The sequence below is a fragment of the Patiria miniata genome, unplaced genomic scaffold, assembly GCF_015706575.1.
Source record: "Patiria miniata isolate m_02_andy unplaced genomic scaffold, ASM1570657v1 HiC_scaffold_5, whole genome shotgun sequence".
Classification (NCBI taxonomy): domain Eukaryota; kingdom Metazoa; phylum Echinodermata; class Asteroidea; order Valvatida; family Asterinidae; genus Patiria; species Patiria miniata.
In genome coordinates, this window is record NW_024037072.1 from 38583265 (window position 1) to 38598618 (window position 15354).

Here is a 15354-nt window from a genome sequence, read left to right on the forward strand (position 1 = left end):
CGGGCATGAATTGCTGTCGTGTCATTTGCTCTGCTAACAATTCTGATAACGTACGTCAGGTTCTTTCTGATATCCCGACATCACCAACGGCACATCCATGCTGTCAATCCACTTACCTAAATACAACAACAAATTGCCGAAACAACCAACTGTGATTGATGTGCTGTAAATGCAATGCAAGAGTAATCAAACCTATAATTGTGTTTTCTGTTAGAATGAACAAAAGTTATTCATCTCCACGCACGCACTTGTGTGTAATTTGTGGGAAATGAAGTGAAATGCTCATTTACTGATTATCCATTCAGGGTTGAAGTGTATCAATTTAAAACATGTAGTTTTGAACACAACATTAGACATTGCCGTGTAGAAATTCAATCCGTCAAGTGTTTGGAGGTTTGTGTACCAATATTGATGCGCCAAGCAGGCATCATTGCATTTGGTGGATTATGTAATTATTTCAAGGTTTTCTTCCTCTGTATGAAATGACCAGTTGGTTTGCCCCATAATTACATGTATGCTTTCATTGTGTAGTACATATGTAAATAAGTCTTCTATCAAGAAGAAGATTGCAGTGTGCTTTGCCTCTTCCTCAGTCTTGTTTTTCTAAGGTATATTTGCTCGTAAAGGCAGTGAGTTGGCATGCAACAGATCATATACCGCGACAGTGAAAGATATTGTTTATGTTCTTCTCAGCTCTTACAAATGTAGGTCGCATTGGTTAAATTGTGAATACTAGAATGCCAAACGCTGTGTACTGTGCCAGTGCGTTAGGAAACAATTGGCGTCGGGCAGAGTGGCTGTTTACTTAGATTTGAAGGTTGCCATGCATGCAGGAGCAAGACCTAGTTATTGCACTTTAAGCAATCAACATTGAAAGGGATCTGTGTTAACCAATCAGAGGCTTACAAAAGACATCTGCATGTAAAAAATTAAGTGACCATAATTTTTGGATGACGCATCTCTTGCCACCAAGCCACACCTAGTTTACTGATGTTTTAGCAGCTTAACAATAGCTGGTTTTGCACTGGCGATTTTAGGTACTGGCATGAAATTTATGGACGTTGGCGACTACAACTTTTCAACAGCAGACAGTGTCAGAAACAGCTATAAGATTGATCAGTACATCATTCTTGTGATTACAACGATTCTCCTTTTGACACTGATCAACTTTGTCTTCTTGTACTGAGACATGTGGATTGCATCCAGGATACCACCACAGTCTTTCTGAGAGCTCTGACAGCTGCTGTTCTGGGAGGCTGACACAAAACATCTGCATGTGAACAATTAATGACCAAAAATGTTAAGCTGACGCATCGTCTTGCCACCAGGTGACACCTAGTTTACTGATGTTTTGTCAGCTTAAAAATAACTTTTGTTACTTAGTACAGGAGATTAGATACGGACAGGAAAATGATCAGTCGCAAATTTGCCACCTCTTCAGATTTTGTTTTACCCGTTCCACCATGCATTCAATTAGAGATTTTACGGATCTCAGAGACTAAACTTTTTCAACAACACCCGTTTTGGCAGAAATTTCATCCTATCCTGTGTTAAGAGAAAATGTGAACAGGAATTGGAAATCCCAAATTTGCCACGACTTCCGAGCATAGGTTTGAGTTACTGTAGCCTTGCCACAATGAGTTCTACTCCAAATGTTACGGATCTAGGAGACTACAATTTTTCAAGTACACCGGCATCAACAGATGGTGTAGCAGACAGCCTTAGAATTGTCCAGTGTATCCTTCTTGTAACAACGATTTTCCTTTTGACACTGAACCCACTTTGCCTTCTGGTACTGAGACGTGTGGACAGCATCCAAGACACCACCAAAGTCTTTCTCAGAGCTCTGATAGCTGCCAATCTTGGAGTTGGGATTTTCCTGGCCCTGCCTATGACATTTGCTGCTTTCAACGAGGACTGGCCTTTTGGCGATACATTGTGTGGATTGCAAGCCTTTCTCCTATCTACCATCATCTATTCTCCTCCTGCATCTCTGCTCATGTTGACAGTAGATCGTTACATTTCAGTGGTTCATGCACTCCGCTACCCTTCACTTGTAACTGTGAATCGGACACGAATTGCTGTCATGTCTGTTTTGGGGGCACTTTTGCTGATAGGAATTGGATACAACTTTGTGGGAGAATGGCACTTTGTGTACAGGCACACATTTCTTTTTTGTGTGTGTACTAATGACAAAGCAGGAAATTTGACCTTGCCATTCATTCAAGTGACATTTTCATGCATAGTATCATTTGCTCTGCTAACAATACTGATAACGTACATCAGACTCTTCCTGATTTCCCGACATCATGAACGGCGCATCCATGCCAACAATCCAGCTGCCCTTGAAGGTAATCCACTTCCGAGACCCGGCACTAAGACACTTCACACGTTGCTCATCATTGTACTGAGTGCATTCATCTTCAATCTCCTACCACTTTTGTGGATCGTACTCGGTGATGTTAATATGGACCCCTTGGTAAACTTTTTCATGTTTGACCTGCCCGTTCTTACTAACAGTTGGTTGAATGTGGTCATCTATTTCTTCAGGAACAAGGACGTCCGACAAGCAACCAGAAATCTGCTGAGAACTTACTTCACACTTTTGCAGCAGCATTTTCCATTTACATGTACTTGCGACACAAGTTGAACCAAAAGATTAAATCTGTAACATTTGAAATCTAATCTTACTATTTATTTTGTTGTTGCAAATCGTTTCTTTTTCCTTTGATACTTTCAGTTTTCTCAAAGCACATCACACACTTGACTTCTCATTGTGTTCTTATAATAAGGAATATCTTAACAGTAGAGCGAGCTGTTTTGAAGTTACACAGCCATACACGTAACTACTTGCTCTATCGCGCAGAAAACTTTAAAAAAAATTAAGCGATCTGAGTGAGGACATTTTCTTTTCATATGCACGATTGTATACCTAATGATATTAGGCCAAAGAAAAAAATGTTCTGCGTCCGATTACATGGCATTTGGAAATAGGGTAGGTAGGTAGGTAGGGACATTTGGGAGGGGGGGTTAATTTTTTTTTTGAACGATCATATGGAGGTGTTTGCGTGTAGTCAAGGGTAAACGGTAGTAATGGATGATTTTCATTTTTTTTCCCCCTCATTTTTCCCTCCAAAAATTAGGGTAGGGTCTGTCAGAATAGGGTAGGTAGGGTAACCGGAAGCAGAACTATTTTTTTTGGCCTTAGATGGAATAGAACTTTGATTGATGTGCTGTAAATGCAACACACGACTACACAAACCTGTAGTTGCATTTTTTGTGAAAAGTTATTAATTTCCACGCACACACTTGTGTGTAATTTGTTGGAAATAAAATGAAATGCTCATTTACTGATTATCCATTCAGGGTTGTAGCGTATCAATTTAATACATTTAGTTTTAAATACAAACACAGACGCAGCTGTGTAAACATTTAATCTGTCAAGTGTTTGTAGGTTTGTGTACCAATAATGATGCGCCAAGCATCAATTAAGTAATTTCATATAGCTCTATAGTTTAGACTCACTGATATACAGAATTTTGTGAATTAATCACTTCAAGGTTTCCTTCATCTGTATAAAATTATCATTTGGTATATCCATCATAAAGGCATGCATTGTGTGTGTCGATGTCAGTTTGTCCTCTATCAAGAAGAATGCAGCGCACTTTGGCTCTTGGTGAGTCTTGTTTTTCAAAGGTATATTACTTATATAGGCAGCGAATTGGCATGTATCAGTTTGTATACCGAAAAGAGATTGTTTATGTTCCTTTCAGCTCTCAGGTCGCGTTGTTTAAAATGTAAATACTATATTGCCAAATTGTATGCCAATGAGGTTGGAAACAATTGGCGTCAGGCAGAGTGGCGGTTTACGCAGATCTGATGCAGGTTGCCATGCATGCGCAAGGAAGACCTGTTATTGCGTTTATTGCAAGTATTGAAGGATCTGCGTTAACCAATCAGATGCGGACACAAGACATCTGTATGGAAAAAAATCAACTGACCATATAAATTTTGGATGACACCCAGTTTACTGTTGTTTTAGCAGCTTAAAAATAACTGGTTTTGTACAAGAGTTTAGATACTGGCACAAAACTGATCATTCCCACTTCTGTACCCTTTCCACGATGAATTCTACTCCAAATTTTATGGATGCTGGCAACTCCAATTTTTCAACTACACTGGCATCAACAGACAATGTAGCAGACAGCATTAGGATTGTCCAGTGTATCCTTCTTGTCCTGACAACGATTCTTCTTTTGACACTGAACCCACTTTGTCTTCTCGTACTGAGACGTGTGGACAGCATCCAGGACACCACCAAAGATTTTCTGAGAGCTCTGACAGTTGCTGATCTCGGAGTTGGGATTTTCCTGGTCCTGCCAATGACATTTGCTGCTTTCTACCAGGACTGGCCTTTTGGTAATGCACTGTGTGGACTGCAGGCCTTTCTCACACCAACCATCTGCTGTCTCTCTCCTGTATATCTGCTCATGTTGACAGTAGATCGTTACATTTCAGTGGTTCATGCACTCCGCTACCCTTCACTTGTAACTGTGAAGCGGGCACGAATTGCTGTCATGTCTGTGTTTGCAGCTCTAACCAGAAACAGAACTTTTTTTTTTGCCTTAGATGGAATAGAACTTTGATTGATGTGCTGTAAATGCAACGCACGAGTACACAAACCTGTAGTTGCATTTTCTGTTAGAATGAACAAAAGTTATTAATTTCCACATACGCACTTGTGTTTTATTTTGTTGGAAATGAAATGAAATGCTCATTCACTGATTTTTCATTCAGGGTTGACGTAGCGTATCAATTTAATACATTTAGTTTTCAATACAAACACAGACATAGCCATGTAAAAATTTAATCAGTCAAGTGTTCGTAGGTCTGTGTACCAAAATTGATGCACCAAGCAGGCTTCATTGTAATTGGTGGGTAAAGTAATTTCACGTTTCACTCACAAAGGCAGCGAGTTGGCATGGAACAGTTCGTATACCACAACAGTGAAAGAGGTTGTTTATGTTCTTCTTGGCCGTTAGGCCGCGTTGGTTAAAATGTAAATACTACATTGCCAAATTGTATGCCAATGAGGTTGGAAACGATTGGCGTCAGGCAGAGTGGCGGTTTACTCAGATCTGATGCAGGTATGCTGTGCATGCGCAAGGAAGACCTGTTATTGTGTTTATTGCAAGTATTGAAGGATCTGCGTTAACCAATCAGATGCGGACACAAGACATCTGCATGTAAAAAAATCAACCGACCACAATTTTTTGGATGAAGCATCCTCTTGCCACCTGATGACACCTACAGCTGTAGTTTACTGTTGTTTTAGCAGCTTAAAAATAACTGGTTTTGTACAAGAGATTAGATACTGGCACAAAACTGATCATTCCCATAACTGATCATTCCCACTTCCACAATGAATTCTACTGTGAATTCTACGGATGCTGGCAACTACAATTTTTCAACTACACTGGCATCAACAGACAATGTAGCAGACAGCATTAGGATTGTCCAGTGTATCATTCTTGTCCTGACAACGAGTCTCCTTTTGACACTGAACCCACTTTGTCTTCTCGTACTGAGACATGTGGACAGCATCCAGGACACCACCAAAGTCTTTCTGAGAGCTCTGACAGCTGCTGATCTCGGAGTTGGGATTTTCTTCGCTTTGCCAATGACATTTGCTGCTTTCTACCAGGCCTGGCCTTTTGGCAATGCTTTGTGTGGATTCCAAGCCTTTATCTCACCCACCATCTCCTCTCTCCCTCCTGTATCTCTGCTCATGTTGACAGTCGATCGTTACATTTCAGTGGTTCATGCACTCCGCTACCCTTCACTTGTAACTGTGAAACGGGCACGAATTGCTGTCATGTCTGTTGTTGCAGCTCTTTTGTTGATATCAATTGGATACAACTCCGTGGCAGAATGGCACTTCTATTACATGCCAGGAATTTTTTTTTGTTCTGTTTTTCATCCGAAGCTAGGATACTTAAACGTGGTGTTCTTCCAGGTGATATATTCATGTACAATGCTATCTGCTGTACTCACAATTCTGGTAACTTACATCAGACTTTTTCTGATTTCTCGACATCATCAACGGCGCATCCATGCTGGCAATCCAGCTGCCCTTGAAGGTAATCCACCTCCGAGACCCAACAATAAAATGCTGCACACGTTGCTCATGATTGTACTGAGTGCATTCATCTTCAACCTTTTGCCACTTTTGTACGTTATTCTTGGTGCATCTTTGTATGCAAATCACTTGGTAACATTTTTCATGCTCGCATTGCCCTCTTATACAAACAGTTGGTTGAACATGATCATCTATTTCTTCAGGAACAAGGACATTCGACAAGCTATCAGAAATCTGCTTACAACTTACTACACATTTTTGCAGCAGCATTTTACATGCAACTCAAATTGAAAGAAGAGATCGAATGAGCACAATTCTAATTCAATCTCTTTTAACTTTGAGTTACTACACATGTACATGTATGGTTCACTTGGTAAACCATGCATCCCTCATCTTACTTGGCATCACCTATGGACTCCACAATTAACGTTGGAATGAGCTTCATTACTGCAATACGTTTGCGTTAACGGCATTCCTAATACTGTGGCTTTGTGTACATTCAAATGAACATTTGCCATGCAAACAACCAGTGAAAATTGAAAGCATGCAGTTTGTCTTAAACATTGGAGCTGTCATGAGTTGGCCACATAGTGTCATCGAGATGTACTGTAGCTACACAGTGACTTTAGTTCACTGATGAAGACTTTGGACTAATTTGGCAGCATTTGCTGTTGTTTGAAGTTTTTTTTTTATTCCATGTATACAAGGAAGAATGTTGTTATCTCCCTGTAGGCAAAGAAGAACAGAGATAAAACAATCTCTTTTGAATGTTCTGAACGACTTTATTTGAAGATGGGCAATTTTGTAAAATCCAACATACCGTACGTGCAACCACATAATGTACATGTACATGGTCGTTAAAGGCGGTGGTACCTTAGTTTGGGCTTTAATAATTGTTTTCTACCTATTAAATGTCACACTATTAGTGATATATCAATTCACTTTTCCAAAAGCAGCTCATTAGAGTGTCAGACATGTACATCCGAATTAGGGGAATTGCCCAGATACATGTGTGCAATGTATGTACGGTAGGACAATTTCAACTAGGGAATGTCAAACTTTTTAAACTGTTAAATTTTTTTCAATAAGGGAAAAATAATGTGCTTGAACGTTTGAAATAAGTACCTATAAACTAGCTTGGTGCCTGGTTGCAGGTAATGTCTCTCACTATCAACGACAAGGCCCCAAGCCGTTTGAAACAACTTGTTTAAAACAGCCAAGCACATATTTATCATTCCCATTCATCAATACCTATTCGGTCAAAAAGTCAAAATAACTCAAAAATTGACAAAATTTCATCGATTTTTGTCAACAATTTTGTCTCATGTTTTGTTTAACACCCATCTGGCCGTATTTATGGTGTGTGTGTGTCTGAGATTGGCGTGCATGCGGCGTGGCACAGAATGGAGCACTGTTTTTACAGGTGGTCTAAAACCACCCACGTAGGTTGGTCGTCCAATACCATTACAGCTATCTTTGGGGTCGTGCATTTGGTGCACAGGGATATTTATGAGAAGACCTGCATTCATTGTTGTACTGAAATCAGACTTTTTACATCTGAAAGACATAATCAGTATTAAAAAAATGCATCTTTATTAACCTGTCTTTAATAATAGACATAATCTCCAGCGCCTTGAGTACCTAATTGTTGGTAGATACATGTACGTGTGCTATATAAGACTCCGGTATTATTATTGGTATCTTTCAACAGGTTTTCAAACCTTTATTGAAATTGGCAATCACATTGATATTGATGAATTAGGCCTATAGCTACAAAATGTACGTTTCTTTTTGTGAAAGGAGACTTCTGGCAAAAAGAGATAAAAGTCGCATCCAACTTGACTTTTACTAACACTCTCATGATAGGAATGGTCTGTCAACGTTTCTTTTATCATATAGGGAGAGGAACACTTTGTCATTCTTGTTTTTTTTCCTTCTGATGCACAGTGCTTGTAAAAGGTAGAATATTGGCTCACAGAAGCTAGTAAAGGTTGTTCATGTTCTTATCAGTCATTTTAGTTAAGTTGGCTCAAAAGTAAAGGCCAGGTTTCCAAATTGCACTCATTTTGTCATTTGATTGGCAGCAAATATTACTTTTTAGTTGCAAAGAGCATGAAACATTGCTTGGAAAAGGTAAAAGATTGGCTTGAACAGCTAATGGAATGGAGGGTGTATATCATTTAGCCAATTAGTCAATGAACAGGCCAGATTGCCAAATTGTCAGCAATTTTGGGATTGATGGCTAAATATCACTTTTGATTACAAAGAGCACTCTTTGTGCTCTTAAAGGGAATATACATCATTTGCTTTTGTTGTAATTTTCAGAAATGGATGGAATTGGGGGGGTTGGAAATATATAGCAAATATAGTTACACTGACTTTTTTGAGGTTTTGGGTTCGAAAATGCTATAAAAACCAAGAAAAATAATCATTTTCCTGTAGTCTGGTTCCCTGACTCCATATAAGAAGAAACAGAGCAGTTTACATACATTGGGGAATTGTAAGGTCAGGGAACCAGTCTAGCTGGCTTGTACCCGTTCATACATGTAGGTGTGTAATTGATTGCAAACAAGTGTGATGGTCAATTGGGGCCAGTATTTGAAAAAAGCCATTTTTTTCAATGCTGGTCGGCCGACCAGCGTTGGAAATTGATACAAAACTACCACTTTTCTTGAAAATGACAGTATACCAGGTGCCATGATTTTACAGGATGCTTTACACTGTCATTCACTAACAGTCCAGCAAGGTATTTCAAAATGATTTGGTAGTTTTATTTTTGGTTATTTGCAAATGTTGTATATTCCCTTTAAGATGACGGAGAAACTAAAGTTTAAATGATGGAGCTGGGCATATACATGCTGCAGTCTTGGTGTTCATACCTATTGGAAGGTTACATGCAGGCAAGAAGTGATCTTGCATATTAGCCAATCAAAATTGAGAAGTATCAGTGTCATCCAATCAGAGGCCCATGCAAAACATCAGCAGATCAGTCATGCATTTGCCACAATTTACGCATTATCTTGCCAACAGACAGCGCCCAGTTTTGCACACCGTAGACCGCCGGATTGTGATGACATGTTGTTGATCATATTTTGCAAAGAGTAATTACATCCTATTCTGCATTAAGAGCATATTTGAACAGGAATTTGAATCCTAAATTTTCCACAACTTCTGGGCGTAGGTTTGGGTTTCTGTAGTCTTGCCACAATGAATTCTACTCCAAATTTTACGGATCTAGGAGACTACAGTTTTTCAACACCACCGGAGTCAACAGACACTGATTGTCAGTTCTGTCCAGTATCATTCTTGTCCTAACAATGATTCTCCTTTTGACACTGAACTCACTTTGTCTTCTTGAAGTGAGATGTGTGGACAGCATCCAGGACACCGCCAAAGTCTTTCTCAGAGGCTCTGACAGCTGCTGGGTTTGGGTTTGTCTTTGCATACCAATGACAGTTGCTGCATTTTACCAGGACTGGCCTTTTGGTTATTCTTTGTGTGGATTGCAAGCCTTTCTCATACCCATCATCTCCTGTGTCTCTGCTCATGTTGACAGTGGATTGTTTTATTTCAGTGGTTCATGCACTCCGCTACCCTTCGCTTGTAACTGTGAAATGGGCAAAAATAGCTGTTATGTCTACTTTTGCGGCTCTTGTGTTGATACCAATTGGGTACAACTTTGTGGCAGAATGGTATTTTTATTACATGCAACCAGTTCTTTTTTGTACTTTTATTCATCAGAGGAACTCACACTGGAAAATGAAGTTCTTGCAAGTGATATATTCATGCACAATATTATCCGCCTTGATCACAGTTGTGATAACATACATGTACGGTACATCTGACTCTTTCTGATTTCCCGACATCATGAACGGCGCATCCATGCTGATAATCCAGCTGCCGTTGAAGGTAATCCACCTCTAAGAACCCAACAATAAGATGCTTCACACGCTACTCATCATCGTACTGAGTGCATTCATCCTAAACCTCTTGCCACTGTGGTTCATTCTCGGTAACCTTATGGACAACAGTCTGACCTTTTTCATACTTGACCTGCCCATTCTTACAAACAGTTGGTTAAACGTGGTCATCTATTTATCAAATCATATGTGCTCATATCAGCCAATTAGTCATGTTGGGCGGAAATTAAGAGCCAAATTGCATCAACGTAGGCAATTTGTCAACTGAATTGATGGCTTGATATTACTTTTTGATTGCAAAGATGATTCTTTGCGTTCTTAAGGTGATAGAACAACTGATAGATGATGTCAAATTTAAATGATCAGGGTATAGAGATTGGTACTTGACCTACAATCTTGATGTTCATACTGAAGCTTTGCATGCAGGCAACACGGGATCTTCAATATTAAAATCTTGAATATTAACTGTAACGTTGGGAGAGATCAGTGTCATCCAATCAGAGGCCTATTCAAGACATCAGCAGATCAGTAATGAATTTGCCATGGTTAATGTGTGATGCATTATCTTGCCAGCAGGCAGCGTCCAGTTTTACAGGCCTTAGACCGGAGGATGGTGATTACATGGTTAAGTCTATCCTTCAGGAAAGACGTTTTTACCCAAAACTACCCAAAACTCCGGATCATATAGAATTAGTATCTGTAGTCTTGCCACAATGAATTCAACTCCAAATTTTCCAGATCTGGGAGACTACAATGTTTCGACAACATCGGTGTCAACAGACGGTGTAGCAGACAGCCTTAGGATTGTCCAGTGTATCATTCTTGTCGTAACATCGGTTCTACTTTTGACACTGAATCCACTTTGTCTTCTTGTACTGCCACGCGTGGACAGCATCCAGGACACCACCAAAGTCTTTCTGAGAGCTCTGGCGGCTGCCGATCTTGGAGTTGGGATTTTCCTGGCCCTGCCGATGACATTTGCCACTTTCTACCAGGCCTGGCCTTTTGGCAATGTACTGTGTGGATTGCAGGCGTTTCTTGTACCAGCCGTCATGTGCAGCCCACTTATGTCTCTGTTCATGTTGACAGTAGATCGTTACATTTCAGTGGTGCATGCGCTTCGCTACATTTCACTTGTAACTGTGAAATGGGCACGAATTGCTGTCGTGTCTGTTTTACTGGCTCTTTTGCTGATATCAATTGGATCCAGCTTTGTGGCAGATTGGGTCTTTAGTTACAGTCCAGTAGTATTTTTGTGTGCTTTTGTTGATCCGAACAAAGGACTTTCGACCTTACAGTTTATGCAAGTGATATTTTCATGCATAGCAGTATCTGCTCTACTTACAGTGCTGATAACATACATCAGACTCTTTCTGATTTCCCGACATCACCAACGGCGCATCCAAGTTGATAACCCAGCTGCCGCTGAAGGTAATCCACCTCCAAGACCCAACAGCAGGATGCCTCACACGTTACTGATCATCGTACTGAGTGCATTCATCCTCAACCTGATGCCCCTTTTGTGGATCTTTCTCGATGACATTCTTACTGACCCCTTTGTAACCTTTTACATGCTTGACCTGCCCATCCTTACCACTAGTTGGTTGAACGTGGTTATCTATTTCTTCAGGAACAAGGACATCCGACAAGCAACCAGAAATCTGCTGAAAACTTACTTGACATTTTTGCAGCAGCGTTTTCCATTTACATGTACTTGCAATACAAGTTGAACCAACATATTAAATCTGTAACATTTGAAGTCTAGTTTTGCTATTTATTTCTTTGTTGGAAATTGTTTCTTTTTCGTTTAATCCTTTCAGTCTTCTCAAAGCACATCATCAACTTGACTTCTCATTGCCTTCTTATAATAACATACCTTTCCAGTAAGGCTGTTTTGAATTGACAAAACACTTGTTCATTACACATAGTACTTAAAAAGTTACATCATCCCGAGTATTGATATTTTTATTCTTTTTTTTTTTCATATGCACGATTGTAGACCTAATGATACTAGATGGAAGAGAACTTGGATTGATGTGCTGTTAATGCAATGCAAGAGTATACAAACCAATAGCTGTGTCTTTTGTTAAGATGAACAAAACTCATTAATCTCCACGCACGCACTTGTGCGTAATTTGTGGGAAATGTAATAAAATGCTCATTTACTGATGATTCATTCGGGGTTGTAGTGTATCAATTTAATACATTTAGTTTTAAATACAAACACAGACATACATGTAGCCGTGTAAAAATTTAATATGTCAAGTGTTCGTAGGTCTGTGTATTAATATTGATGCGCCAAGCAGGCGTCATTGCATTTGGTGGGTTAAGTAATTTCATATAGCTCTATAGTTTAGACTCACTGATAAACAGAATTTTGTGAATTAATCACTTCAAGGTTTCCTTCATCTGTATAAAATTATCATTTGGTATATCTATATATATATAAGAGAGAGTTTAACTCGGCCTCCAAGACGATGTTTGCTCATGAAAGGATCCGAGACTGCGCCAAAATCGCTCCAGGTCCGTGAAAAAATGCGGAGGGTGTCTTCCGCCGGGTCGGACACTTCGGGTCGACCTGATTTTCCCGTACGGACCGGCGATCCGTTTCGTCGATTTTTCGTGAATGCATTTTGCGCAGGAATTTGCCGTCGTGTGCGCTTTCACGTTGACTGCCTGGCCGCCCCCTGTGCTGGCTTTTTCTACATGTCTAGACTGTGCGAGGTCAGCGGCTTCGACGTAGGGGTTGCGTTTACGTGTTCTACTTGACTGTTTTGCAAAAGAGTTCACCAAACGGTAGCATGGGGTGACCTTGGCAAAATATTTTTTCTCCATGGTGCGTGGCCATCAAGTGTCCCTATTCTTTCATATGCTTCGCTTGCCGCCCCTGCGCCGAGTGCAACGAATACTCAGAAGGACCACACATTAGTATGCCTTGCGAGGTCTGACCAATCGAAAGTCTACACTGCGTGGTACTTCCGAGCTATGCGTAAAACCGTCGATGGCAACGCGTACTGCAGCCTACTACACACCCTGGAAACGAGGTTGGGTCTACGGTGCTCGCTATTTGCAGCGCAAGCATGTGACGTGATATAGTGCTCTGTTGCTTCCATCATGTGTTTACAGCTCCATGCATCAACCAAGGCTGACCGTTGTGAGTTCGCTGCCCACCACGTATAATTCAGTGTCGCGTTATAATTTCAGGGGCCTGTTTGGGATCAACAAAGGATCGATGCATTGCTTCAAATATCGCGATCTTAAACGCAGTCACAAAAAAATTGACGAAAAAGTGTCCAACCCGGTGGAAGACACCCTCCACATTTTTCCACGGACGTGAAGCCGCGGTCTTGGATCCGTTCAGGAGCAAACATTTCTCGGAGGCCGAGTAAAACTTGCTCTTATAGCCTTTAGATGGTTGAACCAACTTGAATAAAAGTTGAATCGACTTTTTCCTCGCAGACGGTCTCGCAAATTGTAAGAAGTTCAAGTTTACGTTTGTTGAAGAGTCCAATACTGAAACTAACTTAATTATGACCTTCCTCCATGATTCAGACCGTTTGTAATTTTATGGTAACACTCAACATTTTCATTTCAAATGACACCTTCACCTTTTATTGCATTATGATTTATTGTCAAAACTGTACAATCAGCCTTCGCCTGTGTATACTACAGTAACCTTTTCACTACGTTTTCCAAATGCGACTGCCTCACAAATGCGACTGATTCTATTGCTCAGAATACATGTAGCTGATTCAATTACTCCAAACTCAAAATTTTAAAAGATGATCTTCTGCTCCAATTGGTTTTAGTGGTCAGAAATTGCCTCAGATCACACCACAGAAATTGCTTTACTATAACTGCATGTCTCCCAACTATATCCCCCATTTACATTTAACTCCCAACATTTTCATCCCCAACACTACGCCCTACCCGATCTATGATCGGGTAAATCAGCTTGTCCATCATAAAGGCATGCATTGTGTGTGTCGATGTCAGTTTGTCCTCTATCAAGAAGATTGCAGCGCACTTTGGCTCTTGGTGAGTCTTGTTTTTCAAAGGTATATTACTTATATAGGCAGCGAATTGGCATGTAACAGTTTGTATACCGAAAAGAGATTGTTTATGTTCTTTTCAGCTCTCAGGTCGCGTTGTTTAAAATGTATATACTATATTGCCAAATTGTATGCCAATGAGGTTGGAAACAATTGGCGTCAGGCAGAGTGGCGGTTTACTCAGATCTGATGCAGGTTGCCATGCATGCGCAAGGAAGACCTGTTATTGCATTTATTGCAAGTATTGAAGGATCTGCGTTAACCAATCAGATGCGGACACAAGACATCTGTATGGAACTTACCATATCAATTTGGGATGACGCATCCTTTTGCCACCAGTTGACACCTAGTTTAGTTTTAGCAGCTTAAAAATAACTGGTTTTGTACAAGAGATTAGATACTGGCACGAAACTGATCATTCCCACTTTTGTACCCTTTCCACGATGAATTCTACTCCAAATTTTATGGATGCTGGCAACTCCAATTTTTCAACTACACTGGCATCAACAGACAATGTAGCAGACAGCATTAGGATTGTCCAGTGTATCCTTCTTGTCCTGACAACGATTCTTCTTTTGACACTGAACCCACTTTGTCTTCTTGCTCTGAGACGTGTGGACAGCATCCAGGACACCACCAAAGTCTTTCTGAGAGCTCTGACAGTTGCCGATCTTGGAGTTGGGATTTTCCTGGTCCTGCCAATGACATTTGCGGCTTTCTACCAGGACTGGCCTTTTGGTAATGCACTGTGTGGACTGCAGGCCTTTCTCACACCCACCATCTGCTGTCTCTCTCCGGTATATCTGCTCATGTTGACAGTAGATCGTTACATTTCAGTGGTTCATGCACTCCGCCACCCTTCACTTGTAACTGTGAAGCGGGCACGAATTGCTGTCATGTCTGTGTTTGCAGCTCTAACCAGAAACAGAACTTTTTTTTTTGCCTTAGATGGAATAGAACTTTGATTGATGTGCTGTAAATGCAACGCACGAGTACACAAACCTGTAGTTGCATTTTCTGTTAGAATGAACAAAAGTTATTAATTTCCACATACGCACTTGTGTTTTATTTTGTTGGAAATGAAATGAAATGCTCATTCACTGATTTTTCATTCGGGGTTGACGTAGCGTATCAATTTAATACATTTAGTTTTCAATACAAACACAGACATAGCCATGTAAAAATTTAATCAGTCAAGTGTTCGTAGGTCTGTGTACCAAAATTGATGCACCAAGCAGGCTTC

At 40.4% G+C, this 15354-nt stretch overlaps 1 protein-coding gene across 1 annotated transcript; it reads left to right on the forward strand.

Annotated features, from left to right (window-relative positions):
- The first annotated feature begins 1636 nt into the window (after positions 1–1636).
- On the forward strand, positions 1637–2650 carry LOC119741432 (beta-3 adrenergic receptor-like). The gene has a single exon (XM_038217178.1). The coding sequence runs from the start codon at positions 1637–1639 to the stop codon at positions 2648–2650; it is 1014 nt and encodes a 337-aa protein (XP_038073106.1).
- The last annotated feature ends 12704 nt before the right edge of the window (positions 2651–15354 follow it).

What these genes read in the sequence shown, in the direction of transcription:
- LOC119741432 (XM_038217178.1), top strand. Translation starts at nt 1,637, where the DNA reads ATGAGTTCTACTCCAAATGTTACGGATCTAGGAGACTACAATTTTTCA.